The sequence below is a fragment of the Mustela nivalis genome (assembly GCF_964662115.1).
Source record: "Mustela nivalis genome assembly, chromosome: 12".
Classification (NCBI taxonomy): Eukaryota; Metazoa; Chordata; class Mammalia; order Carnivora; family Mustelidae; genus Mustela; species Mustela nivalis.
The window spans coordinates 43,005,576-43,032,135 of record NC_139031.1 but is presented as its reverse complement, the minus strand read 5'-3'; the positions used below and the strand labels follow the sequence as shown (position 1 = coordinate 43,032,135).

General features: G+C 39.5%; 2 protein-coding genes and 1 pseudogene across 5 annotated transcripts in view; 1 reads left to right on the top strand and 2 right to left on the bottom strand.

Moving 5' to 3' along the window:
- Window positions 1-647: 647 nt before the first annotated feature.
- On the bottom strand, window positions 648-4,055 carry LSM5 (LSM5 homolog, U6 small nuclear RNA and mRNA degradation associated). The gene is made up of 5 exons (XM_082692275.1): window positions 3,554-4,055; window positions 2,332-2,427; window positions 2,046-2,073; window positions 1,318-1,390; window positions 648-903 (listed from the first exon to the last, which is right to left on the bottom strand). The coding sequence occupies exons 1-5, from the start codon at window positions 3,597-3,599 to the stop codon at window positions 871-873; spliced, it is 276 nt and encodes a 91-aa protein (XP_082548401.1). The 5' UTR covers window positions 3,600-4,055; the 3' UTR covers window positions 648-870.
- A 5,921-nt stretch (window positions 4,056-9,976) lies between these two features.
- The window catches only part of AVL9 (AVL9 cell migration associated), a 60,239-nt gene continuing 43,655 nt past the window's right edge, over window positions 9,977-26,560 (top strand). Inside the window, exon 1 of one of the 3 annotated variants that reach the window (XM_082691764.1) lies at window positions 9,977-10,363. In XM_082691764.1, coding sequence (XP_082547890.1) covers window positions 10,271-10,363 — 93 coding nt within the window. In that variant the 5' untranslated portion in view covers window positions 9,977-10,270. The remainder of the gene's footprint in view (window positions 10,364-26,560) is intronic. The other 2 variants (XM_082691766.1, XM_082691765.1) reach the window with 2 other exon arrangements.
- On the bottom strand, window positions 23,424-24,123 carry LOC309845049 (large ribosomal subunit protein eL21-like; annotated as a pseudogene). The gene is made up of 2 exons: window positions 23,816-24,123; window positions 23,424-23,672 (listed from the first exon to the last, which is right to left on the bottom strand). The product of its transcript is annotated as a large ribosomal subunit protein eL21-like (transcript).

The following is a 26,560-nucleotide window of genomic DNA, read 5'->3' as shown; positions in this document are numbered from 1 at the left end:
CGATCCAGTCAACTGCAATACTGGGTAATTACCCTAAAGATACAAATGTAGTGATCTGAAGAGGCACGTGGACCCGAATGTTTATAGCAATGTCCACAATAGCCAAACTGTGGAAAGAGCCTAGATGTCCATCAAAAGATGAATGGATAAAGAAGATGTGATACACACATACACACACAAACACACACAAATGGAATACTATGCAGCCATAAAAACCCCAAAATCTCACCATTTGCAATGATGTGGAGGGAACTAGAGGTTATTATGCTAAGTGAAATAAGTCAATCACAGAAAGACAATTATCATATGATCTCTCTGACATGAGGAATTTGAGAGGCAGGGCGGGCTGCAAGGGAAAGGAAAAAAAATGAAACAAGATGGGACAGGGAGGGAGACAAACCATAAGAGACTCTTAATTTCAGGAAAACAGCCTGAGGGTTGCTGGAGGGGAGGGGAATGGGAAGGACAGGGTGTCTGGGTGATGGGCATTGGGGAGGATATGTGCTATGGTAAGTGCTGTGAATTAAGACTGATGATTCACAGACCTGCACTCCTGAAACAAATAATATATTGTATGTTAAAATAAAAAAATAATAACTACAATCTTTGTTACACTGGTTATTGCAGTACAAAAAATAAAATGACAGTTAACCAAAAACATTTTTATTTTAGTCTTCAAAGAACAAACTGTTCTTCTTTTTCCAAGATAATAATGATTAACTTACAAAAATGGGCATTTACAATGCATCTTCAAAACTTTTCCCTTTAACGGGAAACTTAGCTTTACAGAATCCAAACATTAAAAGGTTAAAAAAAAATTTCTATCTTGTTGTCATTATAACACAAAACAGTTAAGTCAAGGAAATCCATTCATACTTCAGGACCTTCTCCTCCAGGAACCAGCTGCATAGAAGGAAAAAGAGCTTATTAGTAACACCACCAGCCACACCATCTAAAAACCCCTCCTCATCCATCAAAGCCACTGTGCCTCTCTGCTCCTCCCTCACGTTCCCATTTTCTCTAGGTCATTGCTTCTGTTTACAATTCCCAACATCATCAATTAATACTTAGAATCTAAACAATAATTCTTGGCAAACTAAAAGATTTAAAAGCCCAAGCAAACTAATCTCCAAGCCTACTGTCATTTTCGGCTCAGCTTTAGAGCCTTGATCACAAGAGCATCTTCTTCCCAACTTAAACGCCACTGGGCCATGAACACTTATTTAGTAGAGGCAAGTAATCTGTAATACCTGCCTTACAAAAAATGGGCTAACGTCTAAAACAACAACAACAACGAAAACAACTTCACTGTCTTACCATTGTTATATTATTTCCATTTAGCAAAATTTGATCTAATTTAGTGATCCTTCTTCCTTCTGGTGTGATTTCACTAAAAGAAATAAAATAGAATCAAGATAGACAATGAAATTCAAAGTCAACATTCTAATCCCTAAAAAGTTATTCTTGAATATAAATAAATGTGAGGACAAGCAATTCTATCTGTGGTTTTAGGGGACAAAGGTCATCCACTGGACGACCAAAAGCAACATAGTGAACTGACTGGCCTAAGATCCATACCCACTAGGGCCGATCTTTACAGAAGAAGCTGAAACTCGCCAAGGAGATCAAACATGAAATGGAATGTTTACTATTAAACCAATCTGTAATCAACCCAATTTTGAAAGCCGACACTGGTTGTGATCTTTATAACTAATATAATGGAGCCATCATTTATATTTTATGTTATAGTTAAATGCTCTCACTATCAGTACCTTGATTTGCCTGAGCACAAACATTCTTGGCTGTTTTTAGTTTCTTTTGTGTTAAAGCTCTGTCTCCATAAACTTCCTAACAATTCATTAATAATTACATGGTAATAACTGCAGGATCCAATTTTACCAGAGTCAGTAGATAAAATTTCTATCTCTAAGGTATTTCCAACAGGCAATGTTTTTTCATAAATCATTTTAAATTCACTAATACTAAAATTGACTTAAAGAGAGATACCCCCCCTCACCATTTCTTTAATTTTTAATACTACTCACAATTCAGTGACATCCTCCAGTACCATATCTGAAATTTGCTGTCAAGGTTAAATTTACTCTGGCTTCTACCTTTATTCAATTACAATATTTAATACAATGGCTCAAATACAAAATACTTGTAATTGGCAGGAACTTTATCTTCTTTTAGTACACACACCTCTTAGAACACTATCATGCTGAGAATAAATTTTTATTATAATAATCAGCAAGTACGAACTGTCGATATTCTTACTTCTGTTCTTAAATACTCAAGGAAATCCCACACCACCACTTTTCAAAAGGATACTGACAAAGTCATCAAATCCCAAAAGTGTGCCAACAATTTCTTTATCACTCTTCATCACAATGTGAATTCTTGATCCTATACATTTGTCCACAAGCTCTATATATTTTTTTTAAAAAAAAGGAAAAGGGGGGGAGGAAAAAGATTATTTTATCTATTCACTATTTCAACAAATACTTGAGTGCTACTGGCACTTGTTACTTGCATACGGTGAAAGATAAACCAGGAATTCATTCAAAAACTTTAGATCTTATAGCACATATCCCTGTTGCATAATTAATGAAAATTTTCTTTATACCACTTACCTCTCCTTTATTGAAGTTTACCACGGTTTATGATTTTATGTTATTTTAGGTATTAGATAATTAGATAATTAGATATAACATAGGAATCCCCACCATCAGAGTCTAGTCCTATGAGAGCAGAGACTATGATTGTTTTCCTCAATGGTCAATGCCTGGCAAATACCAAGCATTCAAAATGAGTTTGTGGAATGAAGGAATGAAAACTTCTAAGTCACAGCCACCTCTAATAAATCAATCAACTCTTCATCGATAAAAATTTGCGAGGCACAGCCGTCTTCACCAGAGATTTCTTCCTGTCACTATTTCTGTGCTCTGACAGCAGTTTGAACATCTCTTTAGCTGGCTTAGCATTACTTGGCATGACGTTTACTTGTCCAGTGCTCTAGCTCCTCCAATGGTTTGTGTGCTATGTGAAGACAATGGGTGTGATTTAAATTTGTCGAATAGTGCCCAGCCATTGTGTCTAGAGCATAGAGGCTCATTAAAAGCTGAGTAACAAAACCAGGTTCCAGATATCTCTTTTAGGTTCATCCCAGGCGCCAGTGCTTCTCTCAATAACCAGCCATACAACAGGGTCTTATCTGGGGTGTTTAAATGTCAGGTGGAGGAGTGCGTGCGCTACCCATGACGGTACAGGCAAGCCCACAACAGAGAAGGCTGACGACGCATTACTAAGTGTGGACCTTTCCGGTGACGTTTGGTTGGGGAGTCACAAGTACCCGCCTCAAGGATCCCTACCACGCTGAAAACGCTTGGGCGGCACGGGACCACAGAGACTTGGGAGCCCAGGGACGAGCAGCGGAGGGTAAAGCCTTTCCTCGACACATTTCCCCCAACACTCGGCTAAGGGCTACTTCAGCCTCAGCCCCTTAGCCCCCAAAACTTAACTTGAACACCCCGGTCCCCAACCCCACGATTACCTAGAGGCAGCAGCTGCGACGGGTTAGTGGTAGCGTTAGCCGCCATGGCTACGCCGGAAGTGGCCTGCCCGCACCGACGTTTGCACGGCGAGTTTGAAAGAGCGCGCTTCCGCTCCACGCCCCCGCCCCACCTTTCCCGCAGCCTGGGCAGACTCGACCAATCTGAGACCGAACGTGCGATCCAACCAGTCCGCGGAGTCGCGCCCAGCCGCTTCTTTCCCGGGAAGAGTTTCTGTCCACTGAACAATGTGTAGTCTCGGCAGTTACCCGCTTTCCCCAGGCTCCGACAGACGTTAAAGATATCCTGCCTTGTGAATAAAGTCTTCCTGTAACCCAGGTTTTGCAAACCACAGCGACCTTTGAGTCGTCTTATTGCCCCCTATGAAGATGCATCTCACCTCAAGCCAGGATCTTTCTGCAGACCAAGCAGATTCATTTTTTCCGCGACCAATTCATTGTGTTGCAGTTTTTGTAAAAACCATTTTTGAAAGAATCTACTCCTGGGGAGCCTGGGTGGCTCAGTAGCTTAAGCCTTCGATTCTTGATATCAGCTTAGGTCTTGATATCAGGTTGTGGGTTCAAGTCCCTGGTTGGGCTCCACGCTAGGTGTGCAGCCTACTTAAAGAAGGAGAGACAAAGAATCTATGGCTTCTTCTAAAAGTACAGTGAATTAAAAACCCACAACCAGCATTTTTTTTAACTCTTCTAAGGTAGAAATTTAAAATACATTTTCTTTTTATTTCTACTACCTTATTTATCATTCTTACCTTGTCATATCTAGGAGTCTAATTTATTACAGACTACGTATTCACTTTCAACACTCACTGTCTTGCCTACAAGCAACCAGCAGATGTCACTCTCTGTTTATGTCTTCGCACTTAGGAACCCATGCTTTTGCACTTGTTTTAAAGATTTTCTTTCCTTTTTTTTTTTTTTTTTTTTTTTTTTTTTTTTTTTTTACAGAGACACAGTGAGAGAGGGAACACAAGCAGGTGGAGTGGGAGAAGGAAAAGCAGGCGTCCCGCTAGGCGGGGAGCCGGATTTGGGGCATCCAAGGACTCTGGGATCGTGACTTGAGCCACACAAGCGCCCTTGCACTTCTGTTTTAAAAAGAATAGAAAGCAAATTCTTTGCATTAAGTATGTTTTATATTTGTATCCCAGGAACATAAAGCTGAGGAGTCTAAACAGGAGACCAGAAAGAGCATCATTCGTTCATACAACAGATAATTGTAAAGCCTCCATCATTCTTTGATTGAATAAATGTGCATTTAGTTGCACACTATTTGGCATTTTTGCTGAGTATAAAACAGTGTACAAAACAACTACAACGTCTTCTGCCCTTGTAGGAGCTTAAGGATGAATGGGGGGAGAAAGATTACTACCAAACATTATGTACAAGGTATATGAAATTTAGCATATAAAGCAAAAAGACCTCTTAGTTTCAGGGACCCCAGAGAACTAGAGATTTATGGTATGATTTAAGGAAATGTCAGTAAGAAGATTCAAAAGTCCTACCAGATGGCTCCTTCAGTTCTAAACTTCCTAGGGTTCAGACTTCTAAACACCAAACCAATTCTCTTTTTTGAGGTGTTTTTGTTTGTTTGTTTGTTTGTTCGCATTTCATACTTACTGAGCACCTACTGTGTGCCTGAAAACTTAGACACGCTTAATTAAAATTTTTATGACTATTGTGAGACAGGTGTTCAAATGGAATTCCTCATGCTCAGAGAGGTTAGATAACTTGCCCACATAGGCAGTTTGGGAAATTTCACAAAGGAATTGATATATGTCTAGTCTTGGAGGGTTATAAGAACTGGATAGGCAGAAAGGGGGCAGAGCTGCCTTTCAAGCAGAGGGAACACCGTGTGCAGTTGGCATGTGCCCATCACCAAACCCATTTTGCTGCATTTTTATTTTAATTTTACATACTTCTTCTAACTTTGGCATAAAACTCTTCCCTCCCCAAATGTTTTCCTTTAACTCCAGTCCAGTCTTACTTTACTGCATTTCAGATGGTCAAGCCCCAAGTTCTGGTAAAATCCTGCTCATCCTTCAAGACCTCTTCAAATGTTACCACGTCTGTGAAGTTTCTCTGACCTGCAGACTTGGTAAGCTCTCTCATTGTTTCACAACAATATTAACAGTTCTTAAAATTTTCTCAAAGTATTCTCCTATAATTATCCTTATAGGGGGTTACCTCCCTCCCCATAGACCGTGATTTCCTCAATGTCAAGAACTTTGGTAAGCAGTAGAGTACAGCAATTACATTCATTTGTTCTGAAGTTAAGTGACTTTGGTTCAAATCCTATCCCTACTTCAATTCCTTCTAGTTATTTGACCTTCCGCAAGTTATTTAACCTTTCTAAGTGTCCATTTATGCACTGGGGAAAAATGAGGATAATAGTATCTACTTTAGGATTGTTATGAAGATTAAATGAAATAATCCATGAAAAATGGCTAGCAGACTGACACACCATACCTATCTGTTAAATGTAAGCTATTATTGCTTATCTTTATTTCCTAATACTTATTAACATGATGGTTGGCTTAGAGTAGGTGCTACAAAAGCTAACATTGCTAACTGGTTTCACATTTATCTTGTTTCATAACCAGACATAGATGAGGTAACAATTTTTTTTTAAAGATTTTATTTGTGTGAGGAAAGAGAGAGCACACAAGCAGGGCAAGCAGGGGAACAGCAGGCAGAGGGAGAAACAGGCTCCCCACTGAGCAAGGACCCTGGGATCATGACCTGAATCAAAGGCAGATGCTTAATCAACTGAGCAACGCATCCCTTTAATTTCTTTTGATGCACTGTGCCTACCACAGTTCCAGGTGTATTGTAGGGTCTAATGTTCTTTAAATCGATTCTCACTCTTTATTCATCCTCATCAATATTCTCCTTAATCTTCATAAGATTTTAAAGACTAAGTAATGCCAAATTTGTTTGTAAAGCCCTTTTCTTTTCCTGGTTTTCTTTTCTATTTCTATTCTTGTTTTATTTTCACCACACCATAATGAGAATAGGGACCAAATTCAAAGCACTCTCGCTACTTAATAGAATTTAAAATTCAGGAAAAATATAATTTCAGAAAGTCAATACTTTGTTTTCCATTAGCAATTTTCAATACTATTGATAAAGAAGTAAGTCTCTCTAAACTCTGAAAAAGGAGATGTAGTTCATTTACATAGTAGAGTTAATGGGGATTGCACAGACTGGTTTTATTTTATCACGTTCTCTCCTGAGGCAAGATACAAAAAGAAACAACAGTCCAATTCCAGATGGAGAATTTTTAATGAACTTGAAAACATGTCATTGCTCTGTCTCTCCAGGGTTTTTCTCCCCTTAGCTTTTACTTACAGAGCTGACATAAAATAGAATCTATAATTCATCATAAAATATAGGTAATGAAGAGGCTCTTCAATTTATTATGTGTTCAGAGAAGCACTTCTAATTTTTTCCCTGGTGGTAAGTGTCATCATAAAAATACATGCAAAAGCTTCCTTTCAATTTAGTGTTCAGAAAATATTCTGTTATCTCAAATTATTTACAATCTTGGTAATCTTCCAACATGTAAAATAAGGAGAAATTTCTATTTTTTTTCCTCATCAGCTATTTGTCCTTAAAGACAATATCTTGTTCATGAATTTATTCTATATTAATACAGTTCATTTAAAAAAACAATGTAAGGGGCACCTGGGTGGCTCAGTCAACTAAGAGTCTTTTTTCAGCTCAGGCCATGATCCTATGGATCAAGCCCCATGTCAAGCTCCCTGCTCAGTGGGGAATTGGCTTCTCCCTCTCCCCACCTCTTGCTTGTGCTCTCTCTTGCTATCTCTTTCTCAAATAAATAAATAAATAAAAATTTTTTAAAGATTTTATTTATTTATTTGACAGAGATCACAAGTAGGCAGAGAGGGAGGCAGAGAGAGAGGACGAAGCAGGCTCCCCGCCGAGCAGAGAGCCCGACGCGGGGCTCGATCCCAGAACCCTGAGATCATGACCCGAGCTGAAGGCAGAGGCTTAACCCACTGAGCCACCCAGGCACCCCAAATAAAATGTTTTTAAAACAAAAACAATGTAAAGATTGTCATTCTAGACTGTTAAGTGACCAGCCTATATATTTAGAGATGGAAAATTTTCTGGAAATTCCCTTGTTTACTTTCTCTCCCAGTTTTCCTGATAACATACTTTTCAAGCATTTGAGCAATATAATAGTTATGAATAAGATTTAAACTTAGATGGAAGGTCTAGGATTCAAGGCATTACAGATTTTTATAGAGCTATAACAGAGGGGCACCTGGGTGGCTCAGTGGGTTAAAGCCTCGGCCTTCATCTCAGGTCATGATCTCAGGGTCCTGGGATCAAGCCTGCATTAGGCTCTCTGCTCAGTGGGGAGCCTGCTTCCCTTCCTCTCTCTCTGTCTGCTTGTGATCTCTTTCTGTCAAATGAATAAATAAAATATTTAAAAAAAAAAAAAAGAAAAGCTGTAACTGAGTGTCCTGCACAATGAATTAAGTAATTCAATGTAGATATAAAGTTCTTTTATGATTTTTTAAAATATTTTATTTATTTATCAGAGAGAGAGAAGGAGAAAGAGAGCACAGGCAGACAGAATGGCAGGCAGAGGCAGAGGGAGAAGCAGGCTCCCTGCCGAGCAAGGAGCCCAATGTGGGACTCAATCCCAGGACGGTGGGATCATGACCTGAGAGGAAGGCAGCTGCCCAACCAACTGAGCCACCCAGGTGTCCCGAAATAAAGTTCTTTTAAAGAGATTTTTACTTGACAGTGAAAGAGAGAGCACAAGCAGGGGGAACAGCAGAGGGAGAGGGAGAAGCAAGTTCCCTGCTGAGCAGGGAGTGGGTGCTGGGCTAGATCCCAGGATTTGGGGATCAAGACCTGAGCAGAAGGCAGATACTTAACTGACTGAGCCACCCCAAAGCCCTACCCTTAAATCTTTTTTTAAAAAGACTGTTCTATTAGACTTTAATTTTGGGTATGCCAGTTGTGGAAAATATTGAAGCAGGTGGAAAAGAACTGTAAGATATTCTGCATGCAGTGGTGGTGCCTGGGTGGCTCAGTGGGTTAAAGCCTCTGCTTTCGGCTCAGGTCATGGTCTCAGGATCCTGGGATGGAGCCCCCCATCCGGCTCTTCTCAGCGGGGAGCCTGCTTCCTCCTCTCTCTCTGCCTAGTTGTGATCTCTATCAAATAAATAAATAAAATCTTTTTAAAAAAAAGATATTCTGCATGCAGGGAATACTATAATTTCACACGCAGTTCTGAACCAACACCAAGAATTCTCTAATATAGTAAGGAAATGGTAGAAACACCTTGAAAGATTTCTACAGTATTTTTATTAGCATTAACACACTCCTGATGAATCATAGAAGCTAAATTCATTTATAGGAAGCCTACTGGTTTTCTCAGCTATACTTCAATTAGAATGCAAGTCCTTAAATTACAAGGCGAGGAGTGTAAAATAACACCTGCTAAGGTTGTCTAAACTAAGAGGCAACTGGTAATGGTAAACTTCACAGCCAATTATTACAGTAATCTCAAATTCTATTTGAAGCAAGCACCTATCCTTTAGTCTTTAAAAATAAAATTGTAGGGGCACCTGGATGGCTCAGTGGGTTAAAGCCTCTGCCTTCGGCTTAGATCATGGTCCCGGGGTTCTGGGATCGAGCCCCACGTTGGGCTCTCTGCTTAGCAGGGAGCCGGCTTCCTCCTCTCTCTCTCTTCCTGCCTCTCTGCCTATTTGTGATCTGTCTGTCAAATAAATAGATAAATATATATTTTTTAAAATGTAGTACAATCAGTTAGGACATTAGATATACTGGTGACAACAGACCACGTATATTTTTTACTGACCAGAGTACTAAAGCCAGAAAAAAGATAAAATGAAAATAATATATATATATTTAAACTTCGGAATCAGAACAGTCATTTATAGGTCTCCTTGTAAACTTCCTTTATTGTCGAGGATATTTTACTGCAGGCCTTGAGACGCTTCCAGTCTCCTATACATAATACTTAAATAAGAAAAAAAAAAAAAATCCAGAACGCAGCAAGAGAAAAAAACCTGGAGAAGCAAGTAATTTAAAGGTTGAATACGCAGTTACAGAGCCCCATCAATATGACTCCCTGTTACCGAAGCCGGAGAGGCGAAGGAAATGAATGAAGAAATTGGATAAGAGAGTGAACAAGAAGAAAAGACGTTAAAATAGGAGGAAAGCTAAAGAAAGTGGACGGAAGGGGCGGAGATTTTAAGGAGGAAAAAGAGAGGGCAAAGGGTTGAGAAAAGCGTGTTAAGGTCGCACCGAAAAGGGAGGAGACAGAGATGCCCTGTGGCCCCGCAGGCCCCGCCCCCGCCCATGCGCTCCCCTCTCGGGCTCCGCCCCACACCCAGGCCCCGCCCCGTCAGGTTCCCTCCGGGGCCTGCCCCGCCCCTCGTCGCCGGCGGCGGCCGCCGCATCAGGTGACAGCCCGGAAGCAGCGGAAGCGGATGAGGGTAGCGCGGCAGCGGCCCTGGGGGGCGGCACGGAGCTACGGGAGCCTCGGCCTCCTCCGGGCCGCCTGCGCGTCCCTCATGCGGCGCCCTCGCTGACACCTGAAACCCGCTGCTCGCCGTCCTCCTGGGGACCGCGGGGTTCGCCGGGCCCGCCGCCCTTGGCGGTTGAAGTCGGCGGCTTGCGGGCCCGCGGCGGCCGCCCATGGAGAAGGCCGGGCGGGGAGGCGATGGCGCCCCCCGGGGGCCCGTACTGCACATCGTGGTGGTCGGCTTTCATCACAAGAAGGGCTGCCAGGTGAGGAGGGGGGTTCGAATCCGCCCCCGGCCGTTCGTGCGGTCGCGCGCAGCTGGTGCTCGCTCCCCTCAGCTCGGTTTGGTGCCGCCTTAAGCGCCCTTGGCCCTTCTGAACTTCACACCTGCTCCTCGCAGTCGGCGCACCTGAGGCGCATTCCCCACACTCCCTTCTTTCTCCTGCCCCCGACATTGTTTTGAGCAGCGGAGGAGTTCTGTGTTGGTATTGTTGGGTTGGTAGGTGTTCAGGCTCCTTGGTGGAGTGGGAGGATGAATCGAAGGTCAGCCCCACTCAGTTCCTCATTCATCTGAGCCTCCATTGACTTTCCGGGTGTCCACCTATAATGGGAGCCTTTACAAGAATTCAGCACTTGGGCTTTGTTTTCAAGGTAATGAGCTCAGTGGGCTTCCACACAAATGTTAAGGGTTGGTTGAAGCACAGGCGGCGTCGTGGGAAAATCCACTTCCTTTGTTTATCTGTGGAAGCCCTAGAATCCGTCCTGTTTGGGTGGTGTATTGACTCCCCCCCCCCCTTCCCTCTGGGCCTTGGTTTTGCTATTTGATCTCGTCCAAATCTTGCCTTTTGGTGAGAAATTGACCTTTCCAGTTCAGTTGCGATAAGAGATGGTAGATTTACCGGGCAGAGGAGTGTGCAAATACAAAGTCATTTTTATCACGCTTCTTCACTGAAATAGTGAACGGGAACAATGGGACGTTTGCAGTATATACATTGGAGGTAGGAGAACAAAACAGAAACGGAATTATTTCATGAGCCCAAACGCTGGAAGGCAATGATGTCATAATGTGCTAGCGAACAGGAAATTGAAATGTGTTAAAAATACTGACTGCCACTACTAGGTAATGGAGCATTTCATTTCTTGCGTTTCACAGAAAACAAAACATTTTAGAAGACTTTTGCTGGCAAAATTTAAATTCGTTAGAGGATGGTAACAGGAAAGTGGAGTGAATAGATGTTTGTGATTGTATGTATTGTAACCGTTGCTTAACTTTGTAGTATGGTATTTTGTTCCTTGTCTCTCGGGGGAAAATGGCATAGAAAGACACCGAGGAGAAAGTGGCATTATTTAGTGCGGTGTTAAAAAAAATTCCAAGTAGCAGCAGTAGAGTATATGTTTTTAAAACATGGCCTTATATTTAGAAGAGAGTGGGTATTTGAGATTGTATCTTAGCATGCAAACACCGTGTTCATTAGATTTTTAATACTTTTAAAATTTTTAATTTGATTAATGTAGTGTTATATTAGTTTTAGGTGTCCAATACAGTGATTTCCACAATTCTCTACATTACTCAGTGCTCACCAACATAGGTGTGTTCTTAATCCCCTTCACCTGTTTCACCCATCCCCCCACCCACGTTCCCTCTGATAGCCACCAGTTTGTTTTCTGTAGGTAAGAGCCTGGGCTTTTGTTTTTTGTTTTTTGTTTTTTGTTTTTTCTTCTTTGGGGTTTGATTATTTTTTTCCTTGTTTATTTCTTTTTGTTTCTTAAAGATTTTTCGTACTTTAAAACTTCACATCTTTGATCTTAATTATCATTTTATAACTCACTTTGGATATGGGTGAAGTAACTGAAACTTGGAGGAAGTAAATTGATCTTGCTGATGTCACACTGCAGAACAGTCCTGGAGTCAGATGTAGAATTGCTTCTGCCATCAGTGTGTTCATTCTGCTGAGCTGTATGGCATTTAGGAGTCTTTTAGGATAAAGAAGTAGGGGCCCACTTCCAAACCAAACTGGGACTTTTAAAAAAAAGAAGAAAGGGGCACTTGGGTGGCTGAGTTGGTTAAGCGACTGCCTTCAGCTCAGGTTATGATCCTGGAGTCCCAGGATCCAGTCCCAGTCCCAGAATCAAGTCCCAAATTGGGTTCACTGAAGGTCCCTGCTCAGCAGGGAGCTGGCTTCTTCCTCTGACCCTCCTGCCCCATGCTCTCTCTCTCTTTCTCATATAAATAAAATCTAAAAAACAGGAAGGAAATAGGAGTTCCGAGGAGCCTAAGGAAATTTGGGTTAAGGAGAGACTCAGCCATAACACTGAAACCCAGATGTCCCTAGTCTTTGTAATCAGTTTTATCTCTTCTAATAGCACTTTTAGGTTGTAAGCGCTTAGTAGAAAGGAAAAAGGAAAAATATATGCTTGTATTTTTTTGTTATGTACATGATACTTCACAAAGACCAGGGCAATGATTTTTTAATAAATATACTTGCTGAGTAGAGTAGTGTCTGTTCATCTGGGTTGCTGATAGAGTGGAAGAAAATATAAAGGAGTCTGCCACAGTGTACTGAAAGATGAGAAATCTAGCATAGGTTCTTCTCTTTACTTTTCTTTAAAGTTTTAAATTTTAACTCCAGTATAATTAATACAGTGTTATATTAGTTTCGGATTTACAATATAGTGAAATCCCCGTCACCTATTTTATCCACCTACCCACCCACTCACCTCCACTTTGGTAACCATCAGTTTGTTCTCTACAATAGAGTCTCTTTCTTGTTTTGTCTTTTTTTCCTCTTTGTTTTGTTTCTTAAATTCCACATATGAGGGACGCCTGGGTGGCTTAGTGGGTTAAAGCCTCTCCGTTCGGCTCAGGTCATGGTCTCAGGGTCCTGGGATCGAGCCCCACATCGTGCTCTCTGCTCAGCGAGGAGCCTGCTTCCTCCTCTCTCTCTTTCTGCCTGCCTCTCTGCCTACTTGTGATCTCTGTCTGTCAAATAAATAAGTAAAATCTTAAAAAAAAAATTCCACAATGAGTGAAATCTTACAGTATTTGTTTTTCTCAGTCTGATTTCACTTATTATCATTATATACTTAGCTCCATCCATTTTTGCAAATGGCACAATTTCATTATTTTTTATTGCTAAATAGTATTCCATTATGTATGTACCACATACATATGTACCACATTATGTATGTATATACGTATGTATGTATGTACCACATTTTCTTCCCGTTCATCTATCAATATTGCTTCCATAATTTGGTTGTTGTAATGCTGCAATTAACATAGGTGTACAAATACTTTTCAAATTAGTGTTTTTGTGTTCTTTGGGTAAATACCCAGTAATGTGATTACTAAATCATATGGTAGTTCTATTTTTAATTTTTTGAGGAAGCGCTATACTGTTTTCAGTGACCGTGCCAGTTTGCATTCCCAATAGGTTATTTTCTTACTGCTGACTGAAAGAATGCAGCTCTTAAGATTTACACTTACATCTCTTATAGCAGAAAATGAAAACCTAAGAACTTTATTTTGCAAATCAAATAAGAATTTGCTATATGTAGTCAAAGTCAAAATGCACTGTGAGTAAAAAGGTGATTTTTAGATTTATATTGAGTATTCTCTAGCTTTTACAAGAGTCGCACATTTTAGTAGAACTAAATTTCTCATGGAAATTTTTGGCTTACTAGTAATCTTCTGTTAATTTTCTTTTATTCCTCTAATGAAGATTTGTTGGATAGGTGACAAGATGATTTCTGGACTCTAAAGAGAGTTAAGGTTGGGTGAGTGTATAATCTAAAAAACCTTCATTGGAAACCCTCTGTGGTATAGCCAGGTTGGGTGTAGGGAATGGTAACACAGTCCACTCAGACAACAGAACTGACAGGTCAGTTCAGTCAAAAACAATGAAACTTTTGCCAGAGACCTAATTTGTCCAATAGATGTGTAATAGTATTGGAAAAGATAGGAATCTAGTTCAGCTATATTTTTTTCATTTTTTGATTGCCCTTCCTTTTGTCTTATTTTTATAAAATATTGAGAACATTATTGATTTTGCCAGATAAAAAAGTATTATTTAAAAAAGTGTACTAAAATTTCCAAGTATATGTTATATTTGTTCTTGAGGATTTTCCTCACTTCTGCACATCAGTGTCTTTTTTTTTATTTTTTAAGGTTTTTTGTTTTTGTTTGGAATCTCTACACTCAACATGGGACTTGAACTCTGAACCCTGAGATCAAGAGTCAAATGCTGGGTTGCCTGGGTGGCTCAGTGGGTTAATAAGCCTCTGCCTTCGGCTCAGGTCATCATCATAGGGTCCTGGGATGGGTCCCTGCTCGACAGGGAGCCTGCTTCCCCCTCTCTCTCTCCCTGTCTGTCTGCCTACTTGTGATGTCTCTCTCTCTCTGTCAAATAAATAAAATCTAAAAAACAAACAAACAAAAAAAGTCAAATGCTCTTCTGACTGAGCCAGCCAGGCACCCCTCAGTGTCGTTTTAGATGTCCTACAACTCTGCTTTCTTAATCCTTCAAAATCCAATTGTTTTGGAAAATGAGGGCATTACATGCATTCTTAGAATGTTCTAGAGACTGCTGTTTCTTTAATCAACATATCAAGTTTTTCAGAGGCTCTATTAATGTAAGATTTCTCCCAGGATGTGTTAATCAACCACTTTATTCTCCAGTTTAAGATTTTACTACAGGTGTAAAGGATTTAAAGTGCATGGCTCATTGAATTGTGATTCTGACTTCAGATTATTTTAGGCTGTGTAAGTGTGCTTTGTTAAACTACTCTTCCAAGTATTCAGAATGCTGTTTGTCTTGTTGATCACTTCTTTCATGGTGATTATTGCATGGAGATTATTCATGGTGAAAATTCCCATACTCAGTTGTGGATAGTAATTTTTACATTGAAGTGCACTGAAGTAAAACTTTGTTTAAAAATAATGCCTTTCAGCAGTCTGCTGGGTTAATAAGCATGATAACTTAACATGGGAGGATGTACTAAATCTTTGTAGAAGCTTCTGTTATAAAGGTGCTCAGTAGGATATGATAAGGAACTCGGGTACTTTCACAAGGTTAAAGGCATCTTCTAATACAGTTGTGTTGAAGATCCCCAAACTAGACATAGAAGATGATCATTCATCTTGTTTCCTGCATTTTTCTGCCTTTCAGGTCTTCAGATGTTTTTTTGTTTTGTTTTGTTTTGTTTTTTAAGATTTCATTTATTTATTTGACAGAACGAGGGAGAGAGAGAGCACAAGCTGGGGGAGCAGCAGGAAGAGGGAGAACCAGGCTCTCTGTTGAGTGGATAGCCCGATATGGACTTGAACCCAGGACCCTGGGATCATGACCTGAGCCTCAGGCAGGTGCTTAACCAACTGAGCCACCCAGGCTCCCCTCTTCAGATGTATCTGAATGAAAAATTCTTTAAGTTAAAATGAATATCTAAGTTTATCACTTGATCATTTTTTCACCTAGATTTGTGGGAGTGATTTCTTCTGTAGGTTAACAGGTTAGTTTCTAGTGATGATTATTCTGGTTTATTGATGTACTTAGCATTTAGATCATTTTAAGTGAAAGTACTAACCTGACATTTAAAATAGTTTTGAACGATTTATCCATTCCAACTCTTTTGCTGAACTTTTTTTTTTACTTTTTTATTTTATTTTATTTTTTTAAAGATTTTATTTATTCATTTGACACAGAGAGATCACAAGTAGACAGAGAGGCAGGCAGAGAGAGAGAGAGGAGGAAGCAGGCTCCCCGCGGAACAGAGAGCCCAATGCGGGACTTGATCCCAGGACCCCGAGATCATGACCTGAGCCGAAGGCAGCGGCCCAGCCCACTGAGCCACCCAGGCGCCCTTTTTATTTATTTTTAATTTTTCATTTGGCAAAGGACTCTTCTTACCCTCTCCTTTTTTTTTTTTTAAAGGACTTGTCTTCCTTAAAAGCTCACCTGCAATACCTGGGGGGGGGGGTGGATAATAAGAGAACAAAAACTTGTGGTGTAGTTTATGGACACCTTATCTGTAGTAGTTTGTTACAGATTATGTGTTCCAGACTTTTGTTCTTATTTGTGGTGGTAAATATGAAAAATGTATTTGTCAGATTAGCATGACTTTTGGCAAAATAATCAAATAAATATCAAACTTTTAGGTTCTTTCAAAAATAAATTAGAACCTTTTTTTTTTTTTTTTTTAAGAGAGGGAAGGCCTGAGGGAGAAGGAGAAAGAGAATCTCAAGCATACTCCATGCCAAGCACAGAGCCTGACCCAGGGCTTGATCGCACAACCCTGAAATCATGTTCTGAGCCGAAATCAAGGGTTGAATACTTAATGGACTGAGCCAGCCAGCCACCCTGGATTGGAACTTTTTAAAATACCGACATGAATAGGGAATCGTTATTTTTCAAAGTGGTACCATAAAAAGTTGGAATTATTACTTGATTTTTTTAACCACTGTTCTGATAGAGTTCATAGTTTTGTATACATACATAACTAGCTGTTTTTTTTTTATAGATTTTTATTTATTTATTTGACAGAGATCACAAGTAGGCAGAGGCAGGCAGAGAGAGAGAGAGAGGAAGAAGCAGGCTTCCTGCTGAGCAGAGAGCCTGATGGCTGATGGCTCCATCCCAGGACCCTGAGGTCATGACCTGAGCTGAAAGCAGAGGCTTTAACCCACTGAGCCACCCAGGCACCCCATGGCTAGCTGTTTTAAATTATTGAATAACCTGGTTTACTTGGTTATACTTCTTTAAAAAATAGAATTATGAGAGAACTAGAACTCATGTTTATACTAGTTCCAAGGTGAATAAAGCAACTAAAGAAGGGAAGAGAAAAGGACACTTTCCTCTTGGTCTGGGTGGGCTGACCATGGGAAAATCTTCGTGAGTAACAGAATGTTACATTGCAGATTCAGGGCTGGATTGAGGAAACTGGGGGAGGGGTTTGGTTTATGTTAGGGTGATAGTGCCAAGCCCTGACCCATTGAGGTTTTGGTGACAAATGGATCCCCAACAAGCATGCAGTTTTTGCACCTGCTGTTGATGGAATCCTGTGGTGACCATGCTGAAGCACTGGAGTATTGTTTGTGATTCTTGTTGGAATAGAAGCCCTTTGAAACAGAAAGAACAGACTTTTGGGGAGTTAGAAGTTAGAGAAGGAATAATTAATCTAAATATCTTTTTAGTTACTCAGAGAAACTGTCCTGAAACCAGATTTCATTTTCTAGCCTCTACTGGCATTTTCATTTCTTGGACTTGATTATTTTGGTAGAGGTTTTTGTCTGATTTTAGTCATGCTTTTACATACCAAAATTATGAAAATCTATGATTTTGCAGGGCTGGAACCTCAGCAGTGGAATAGTTTCTTTTAGGCCTTGACATCATAGCTAACCAGGATGGGTGTCAACCTGTGTTATGGAAGTTTAGAAATAAGTGGAAGATTCTTCTGTTTTCTTATAATTCCTCCCAGGTAGCTAGAAAGTGCCTGATAGGGCCCAAATTTCTTTGGCTTAAGGCTTTGATTCCCTAGTAAAATGCTTATGTTTTGTGAATAACCTTCCTTATGGTATAATGTGATTCACATCCTTTGAGGAGCATGGATTTTTGCTAGATGAAGGAAGTCTACAGAAGGGCTCTGGTCTACTGGGGATGGGCACTACAAGAGGAAGATGAAGACATAGAGAAAGAGGAGTCTTCATAATTTTGAGAAGGACGGGCCCTATTATGTTCTTTGGTTAAGATACCATCAGGTTAAAAGCGTGATTTGTTCTTGGGATATTTTTAGAGGATATTAAATTTTTTATTCAAATTGATATTTTGGGCAATTTTTAAAGCATTCCAGTTGCTTAAAAAAAAAAACATTTCTTATGATTAGAAATAATATGTACTCACCAATAAAGAAGTGAGAAAACATGAGGAAAAAAGAAAACTAACACTTAAACACTTAAAGTCCTGTATTCTAAAGAAATCTGCTCTTAAGACCTTGGTGACTGTCCCTCCTTTTTTTTCCCTTACAAATATATATAACTTTTTCTAAAAACATTATGCTGTAATCAAGTTTTATGACCTGCCTTGTTATGTAACTGTGCCATTAGTATCTTTCATATTAGTAAATATTGAATTATAGCATTTTAAAGTAGCTAAATGTATTTTGTGGAAATTTTAAATTTTTCTCCTTTTTAGAAACACAGGTGGTACTCCACGTTTTTTGCTATTTTGAATAATGCTACAGAGAACATCCTTGTGGTGGAATCATTGCTCCTTTTTGCCTGAATATGGAGATTTCATTTTAAGCCATCTTTTTTTCATGGAGATCTTGGTAAAACAGATTTTGAAGCAGAACATGCTGAACACAATTTAAGTTATAAGTTAGTCTGGATGATTCTGCCTTCATAACAAATGTTTCTTATACTGTGGCATTCCCAGTTTATTTTAACATGTTTAGCATATGCCTTCTGACTCCTGCTGGGCTTTTGATAGCGTGATGACTGAGAAGTTAGCAGGCACTCTTGGTGTTGACCCAAACATGGAGTTGCAGTTTTCAGCTTAACCCCCCTGCTTTCTTACTTGTTGCTTTTTTTCTTCCATAGACTGGGAAGCCACACCTTCTAAATATATTAGAATTGTGTTTGAAATAAAAAGACTTAATCATAGGTTTTAAAGAAGACCTAAAGCCTTCTTCTTGTTTTATGATAGTTGGTTATTTGCTTTTCTTGCTTAGTTCTGGTTCTTGACAGTGGTCTAGGTAATTGTCAGAAGTCTGACTTCTGAATAAACTATGTTTGGGTTAGATTTCAGATATGGTTTTCTGCATTTACAGTTTCTTCATCCAATTGATGCTCATTGTCGCAGTGCATATTAAGTATTTATATATGAGGAAATGACTGCAGGGTTGTTAATGAAATCTGTTCCTGCCTCCATGCTTTCACTGGTGATAATTTGTTAGACTCTGGTGGGGTTAGTGCACTACCACAAGTTGAAATCTTTTTTACCATGTGAAAGTTCGGTGTAAAAATGTTAGGGGCGCCTGGGCGGCTCAGGGTGTTAAGCCTCTGCCTTCGGCTCAGGTCATGATCTCAGGGTCCTGGGATTGAGCCCTGAAGTGGGCTCCCACAGGGAGCCTGCCTCCCCTTCTCTCTCTCTCTGCCTACTTGTGATCTCTGTCTACCAAATAAATAAATAGAAAATCTTTTAAAAAATAGGGGCGCCTGGGTGGCTCAGTGGGTTAAAGCCTCTGCCTTCTGCTCAGGTCGTGATCTCAGGGTCCTGGGATTGAGCCCAACATCGGGCTCTCTGCTCAGCAGGGAGCCTGCTTCCTCCTCTCTCTCTGCCTGCCTCTCTGCCTTGTCATCTCTCTGTGTCAAATGAATAAAATCTTAAAAAAAATAATAAAAAATGTTAAAAAATAAAATTACATATGAAAGATTGTTAAGGTGGAGTTCATTAAAATAAATTCATTTAAATCTTTTGTTAGGAAGTTTCTAATTAATTTTTTTCCTGCAAGAAAATAGTTTTTGAAACTGTGATATCATCTTTGTATATATTTTCAATAACCTACAGATAAACGGTGCTCTATTTTTTTCCTTTCATCCAATAAAGTGGTAAACACTTAATGGGTGGCTCAGTTGGTTAAGCAGCTAACAGGGTTTCTGCTCAGGTCATGAACCAAAGTCCTGAGATTGAGCCCCCCACCATGGGCTCCACGCTCAGCCCCGAGTCTGCTTATGACTGTTTCCCTCTCCCTCTGCTCTCCCACACCTCGATATAAATATAGAGATCTTTAAAAAAAAAAAAGAAGAAGAAGACCAGTTTGTCATTCTACCATGCTTTATACAAATCCTTGTCCTATCTCTTTCATTGTAGAGGAGCTTTGTATATAATATTTCTAATATTCCTTTGTACTTTCAGCTCTGGTAGATTCTCTTTTAACACTCTGTTTGAATAATAGAAAAGTGTATCTGGTAATTAAGATTCCCGAGTTTTAGCTTGGCCCTAATGGTTATTAGATGTGTAACCTAGGGCAAGTTGCCTGATGTTTATGGACTTCAGTTTCTTTGTCTATAAAATGAGCCTTCTAAATAGGTGATTGCTAAGATTCCCCTTCACTTACATTACTATAAAATGAAATAAAACATTTGCTAAATACCCATCATAAGAGCCTACATTCAGAAACATATGCTTCAATTGAATAGGCAGAACTCGTGTTTCTTGATAGCCATCTGAGCACAGGAACTTTCTGAGATAATAATTCTGTGTCTTGATGGAGTAGTTGCCCGTAGCTGTATAAATCATCAAAATCAATGAAATCTTAAGATCTTAGCCTTTTATACTTTTTAGTAAAAACTTAAATCTAAATACTTAAACATTATTTTTTAGGGCTGGCTCAGTCTACAGAGCATGCAGCTCTTGATCTTGGGGTTGTGAGTTCGAGCCCCATGCTGGCGTAGAGATTACTTAAAAATAAATCTCTAGGGGCGCCTGGGTGGCTCAGTGGGTTAAAGCCTCTGCCTTCGGCTCAGGTCATGATCCCAGGGTCCTGGAATCGAGCCCAGGACCAGGCTCAGCAGGGAGCCTGCTTCCTCCCCCCTCTCTCTGCCTGCCTGCCTCTCTGCCTACTTGTGATCTCTGTCAAATAAATAAATAAAATCTTAAGAAAGAAAGAAAGAAAGCCCATCTTATATTAAAATAAATAAATAAATAAATCTCTAAAAATAAAAAGGTTTTTTTTTTCAACTTTTCTTCTTGTAAAAAACCACAAAATTCTGCATCTTTTTTTTTTTTTAAGATTTTATTTATTTGACAGAGATCACAAGTAGGCAGTGAGGCAGGCAGAGAGAAGCAGAGAAAGCAAGCTCCCTGCCGAGCAGAGAGCCTGATGCGGGGCTCAGTCCCAGGTCTCTAGGATCATGACCTGAGCTGAAGGCAGACACTTTAAACCCACTGAGCCACCCAGGTGCCCCATTCTGCATCCTTCAATACTTTTGAAAGGGCTATTACACAGGTGCCTGGATGGCTGAGTGGGTTAAACGTCTGCCTTCGGCTCAGGTTATGATCTCAGGGTTCTGGGATCAAGTCCCTCATCAGGCTCCCTGATCAGCAGGGTGTCTCTTTCTTCCTCCTCATGTTGTGCTCCTTTTTCTCTCAAATGAATAAAAGCTTTAAAAAAGCTATTTCAAAAACTATTATTCATATGATTTTCTTCATTTAAACTCCTACTTGTGCAAAGCTAGGACTTAGCAAAAATTCTCCATTTGCAGTCTTTGAATTTTGAGCATTAAAAGCGTATAATTGAGAAAAAGAATAGCTCAAAGAAACGATGGCTCATTTTTTTATGTCTGCTCTTTATGTATTATGTTAAATAAGCATGGTATCTTCAGAAATATAAAAACTATAGCTTAATACAAAAACCCAGACATCTCTTGGATGCTAGTATAACTGGAAGCATAAATTTCCATTAACTGCAGTGATTTTCTCCACTCTTTGTAATCAAGTTGTAGCAACAATTCTAAATTCCATAAAGTGTGCCCTAGATATAATTCCTACCTTCGTGAATGACTTCAAAAAAAAACTAGTAAGAATTTATAGCAATATAAGGTTTAGTGACCATGCAATTTATCGTTGCTCTTCTATAAAAATATTGTTAGCAATAGTATTAGCTGCCACTTATGGAATGTTTGCTATATACTGAGTACTATTAGATATTTGTTCATTATCCCATTTATTCCTCTCAATGCACCAAGGTTTCATTAGCCTTCTTTTATAGATAAGTAAATTGAGGTTTAGCAATATTTGATTTTCTTAAGGTATAATTTATCAACAGTAAAGTACACACAACTTCTGGGTGCAGTTTGATTGATTTTTACGTACACACATGTGTGTAATCACCCTCCACATCAAGAGACAATTCCAGCACTTCAGAAATATGCAGGCACCTCCTCCTTGTCATGACTTGCCTGAAGGTTACCACTCTTCTGACCTATGTCACCATAGATTTGTGTCTCTTGTGTCTGATTTGCTTCATTCAGTGTTATGTCTAAGATTGATCCCTGTTGATTTTGTCAGTAATTTCTGTATAATATTTTATTTGTATGGCATCCTTGACCCTTTCTCCTATTAAAGCACGTGTGAGTTGTTGTTCCCAGTTTGGGGATATTACAAATAAAATATTTTACTTCAAAATTTAAGTGCTTTGGGACGCCTGGGTGGCTCAGTTGGTTAAGCAGCTGCCTTCGGCTCAGGTCATGATCCCAGCGTCCTGGGATCGAGTCCCACATCGGGCTCCTTGCTGAGCAGGGAGCCTGCTTCTCCCTCTGCCTCTGCCTGCCATTCTGTCTGCCTGTGCTTGCTCTCTCCCCCTCTCTCTCTTTAATAAATAAATAAAATCTTAAAAAAAAAAATTTTAAGTGCTTTTTGTTTTTTGTTTTTCTTATCAGGTTTAAGTTTATGAAAGTTGGGTTTTTTTCCATATAGTTATACACATTTGTGCTATATGACCAAAGTGTTTATTTTATTTGGAACTTAGAATAATATAGGAGTTCTAGATTTCTGTAATGTGAAAGGATCCTAGAGAGTAAAATATGTTTCAGGTCCTTCTAAACTATTTTTTACTTTTGAGTAAGACCTCATAATTAGTAAATACATTTGAAGCTATCTTTACCAAGTTTTACATAAAGTAGCACTACAAAAGTAATCTGGTATTACTGGAAATAAATGGCACTTTATTTTTCTGAAACACAAATTCATTGTTTCCATATCTGATGACATTTCTGATTTGTGAGTTGTAGATCTGCAAATAATGATATTTCAAAGAATGTCAAATCCTTATAATAAGGCTATATATTCTCAGATATATTTGAGGTGAATGGAGATGAATATTTACTAGTAGAGTTTCTCAATTTCACTCTTCATATATAGTTAAAGATTTTTCCTTTCTGGAAGAAATGATTTTAAAAAGAGCATGGCTTTGCAAAGTCTTCTATAGACTTTTAACTGGCTGTGTATATAGTTTCATGTTAATGAACATGTATGTTTATGTAAAGTTTCAGTAGTTTTAAAGTATAAAAACAGGATAATGAAGTCTTTTAAGTGTTTTTATGAAAATATCTTGTTCTTCCATATAATAGTCTTTTGTTTTTAAAAATTTATTTGAGATACAGAGAGAAACTCAAAAACCTGAGATTGAGTCACATGCTTTGCTAACTAAGCCAGCAAGGCACCCCTAAAAAAATTCTCTATTTAAATTAAAATACACTCCATCTGTTTGTTTTTTTAGTAATCCAAGTATCTCAACTGTCTTTTTCTTTTTTGTTTTTTGTTTTGTTTACAGTCTTGAGGTCTTTTAATTTTTTTACACTTACACTGCCATGAATTTGTAGGGAATGGGTTCCAGCAGCTCAGGCTTCTTTCCATTGGTTCTTACAGTGTGTGCTTCTCTGGGTGGAGCAGACCAGCGCTTCAGCTGAACCAAAGTACCTTCCTCTTTGGCTTCCTTTTTCTGATAATTTTCCTTCACCTGCTTTAGGAAGCTATCTCAGCTCTTTAAGTGCTTAATATGTTTGGTACATAGGAGCACCTGGTGGCTCCCTCAGTTAAGCATCTGACTCTTGATTTTGGCTCCTGTCTAGATCTCAGGGTCTTGAGTTCAAGCCCTATATTGGGCTCTATGCTGAGCATGGAGCCTACCCAGAAAGAAAAAAATATGTATCCAATACATACATTAATTCTCTTGGCAAGAATCTTGCCCTTTTTTGTCTACAATGCCAACAGCATGCTGGGTAACACTGTAGACTCTTCCAGTGTTGCCGTGGTAACATTTGTAGCATTTTGTTTTGAACAGTGCCAATTCCATTCATGTCCACAATATCACCTTTCTTGTAGATTTGCATATATGTGGCCAAAGGAACAACTCCGTGTTTTTGAAAGGCCTAGAGAATAGAGCTGGTGCCTCTCTTCTTTCCCTTTGTGTTGGTCATTTTGGTGAATTACTGGAAGATGACCGTTCCGGTTGAAAGGCCCAAGTATCTCATCTTTTTTTTTTTTTTTTTTAAGATTTTATTTATTTATTTGACAGAGAAAGATCACAAGTAGACAGAGAGGCAGGCAAAGAGAGAGAGAGAGAAGCAGGCTCCCTGCTGAGCAGAGAGCCCGATGTGGGACTCGATCCCAGGACCCTGAGATCACGGCCTGAGCTGAAGGCAGTGGCTTAACCCACTGAGCCACCCAGGCGCCCCCCAAGTATCTCATCTTAAATAAAGGAATGTGGAATAGTATAATGGTTCTTTAATTCTAGGAAAAATAGAACTGGCAGCCTTTATTCACTTAAAGATAAAAAAGCACATGTTTTAAACTGAGGTAGTTGTTTCATTTAATTTTTGTTTTGTTTCCATTTAATTTTTAAAATGGTAAGACTTGGGGCGCCTGGGTGGCTCAGTGGGTTAAAGCCTCTGCCTTCGGCTCAGGTCATGATCTCAGGGTCCTGGGATCGAGTCCCGAATGGGGCTCTCTGCTCAGCAGGGAGCCTGCTTCCTCCTCTCTCTCTCTCTCTGCCTGCCTCTCTGCCTACTTGTGATCTCTGTCTGTCAAATAAATAAATAAAATCTTTAAGAAAAAATGGTAAAACTTAGTTTTAATTGTTAGGGCTCAATAGTACCATTGCATTTTTACAGTATATACTTTATTTTTCTAGGCATCCAGAGCACTCATGAAACTATAAAATAATGTATCATGCTGAGGTAGAAGAGTGCTAAGCACAGTCTGCACAGTCTGTTTCAGAAATAAACAGATGACAAGTATAGTCATTTCCCAACTTTTTAAGAGACTAAAAGAGGTAAAGTGCCAGTTCTCTTGTAATGTTGACTCTTCTAGAGATTTGGCAAAGCAAATAACTTCGAGAAGAAATGTTTTTCTTTAAAGAGAAAAACAGGATAAGGCCTTGACTTTGGTGCCTAAGTGTTTTAACTCTTAAGAAAACAAACACCCATGCTTCTGAGTGAAGGGTCGGTGGAATCCTTGAGGTGCCTAGAAAGGGAGCAGAGGCAGAGCACTGACTCAGCATCTCTAGGAAGCATACATCTGTGCCGTCAGTATCCATGAGCACTACAGATGCGTTTGATTTGTGTGCTGTATGGCATGGTGGCTTCTATTAGTTGTAGGGTTCCCTGATAGTGGAATGGATGTTTCATTGTTAGAAAGCAAACAGAGGATACTTTTGAAGTACTCAGAGTTCACACCAGGGTACTATGTTACTGTTTTGTTGTTTTTTCAGTGTTTTGTATACTGAGAACCACATAAATGCAATCTGAGTAATGGACACCTTTTTTTTTTTTTTTTTTTTTTTTTTTTGTTTAAAGTAGGCTCCGTGCCTATTGTGGGGTTACAACTTATGACCCTGAGATAAAGAGTCACATGTTCTACTGACTTAGCCAGCCAGGAGTCCTGAGGAGACACCTTTACAGTTTGCTTTATAAACTCTGAAAATGGGTGGTAATTTTTATTTTAACGATTTTATTTATTTATTTTACAAAGATCACAAGTAGGCAGAGAGAGGAAGAAGCAGGCTCCCCGCCAAGCAGAGAGCCCAATGCGGGGCTCAATTCCAGGACCCTGAGATCATGACCCAGGCTGAAGGCAGAGGCTTAACCCTTTGAGCCACCCAGGCACCCGGGGTGGTAATTTTTGTTACCATTTATGGTAACAAACATTACCATTTCTTACACAGTTCATTTAGCCTTTAGAAAAATTGCCTTTTTATTCCTTGAGATTAGAGCATCTTTTTTTTTTTTTTTTTTTTTTAAGGATTTTATTTATTTGTTTGACAGAGAGTGAGTTAGAGAGGGAACACAAGCATGGGGAATGGGAGGGAGAGAAGCAGGCTCTCCGCTGAACAGGGAGCCTGATGTGGTACTCAATCCCAGGACCCTTGGATCATGACCTGAGCCTACGATAGCCACTTAACAACTGAGCCACCCAGGCACCCTGTGATTAGAACATCTTTATTCCGCTTTCACGTTTTAGAAATCAGCTGTTGTCTCTTTCCCCCTCTTCTGTTATAACCATGGAAGTATGTAAACTACGACTATTACTAATTGGGATAAAAATAAATTCAGTCATGTGAACATGAGTTTACAGAAAAACAGATACTTGAAATATGCAGGATTTAATAACATTACCTTTTGGGGAGCCATTGGTATATCTGTCACACATTGTATGTTCTGATGTCCTACTAGATTTTTTTTTTTTTTTAAAGGTGGGAAAGGGGCAGAGAGAGAAGGAGAGAGAGAATCTTAAGCAGGCTCTATGCCCAGTTCCACTAGAGGCAGGGCTAGATCTCACAACCCTGAGATCATCACCTGAGCTGAAATCAAGAGTCAGACGTTTAATCAGCTGAGCCACCTAGGCGCCCCCAGATACTTTTTTTTTTTTTTAAGATTTTATTTATTTATTTGACAGACAGAGATCACA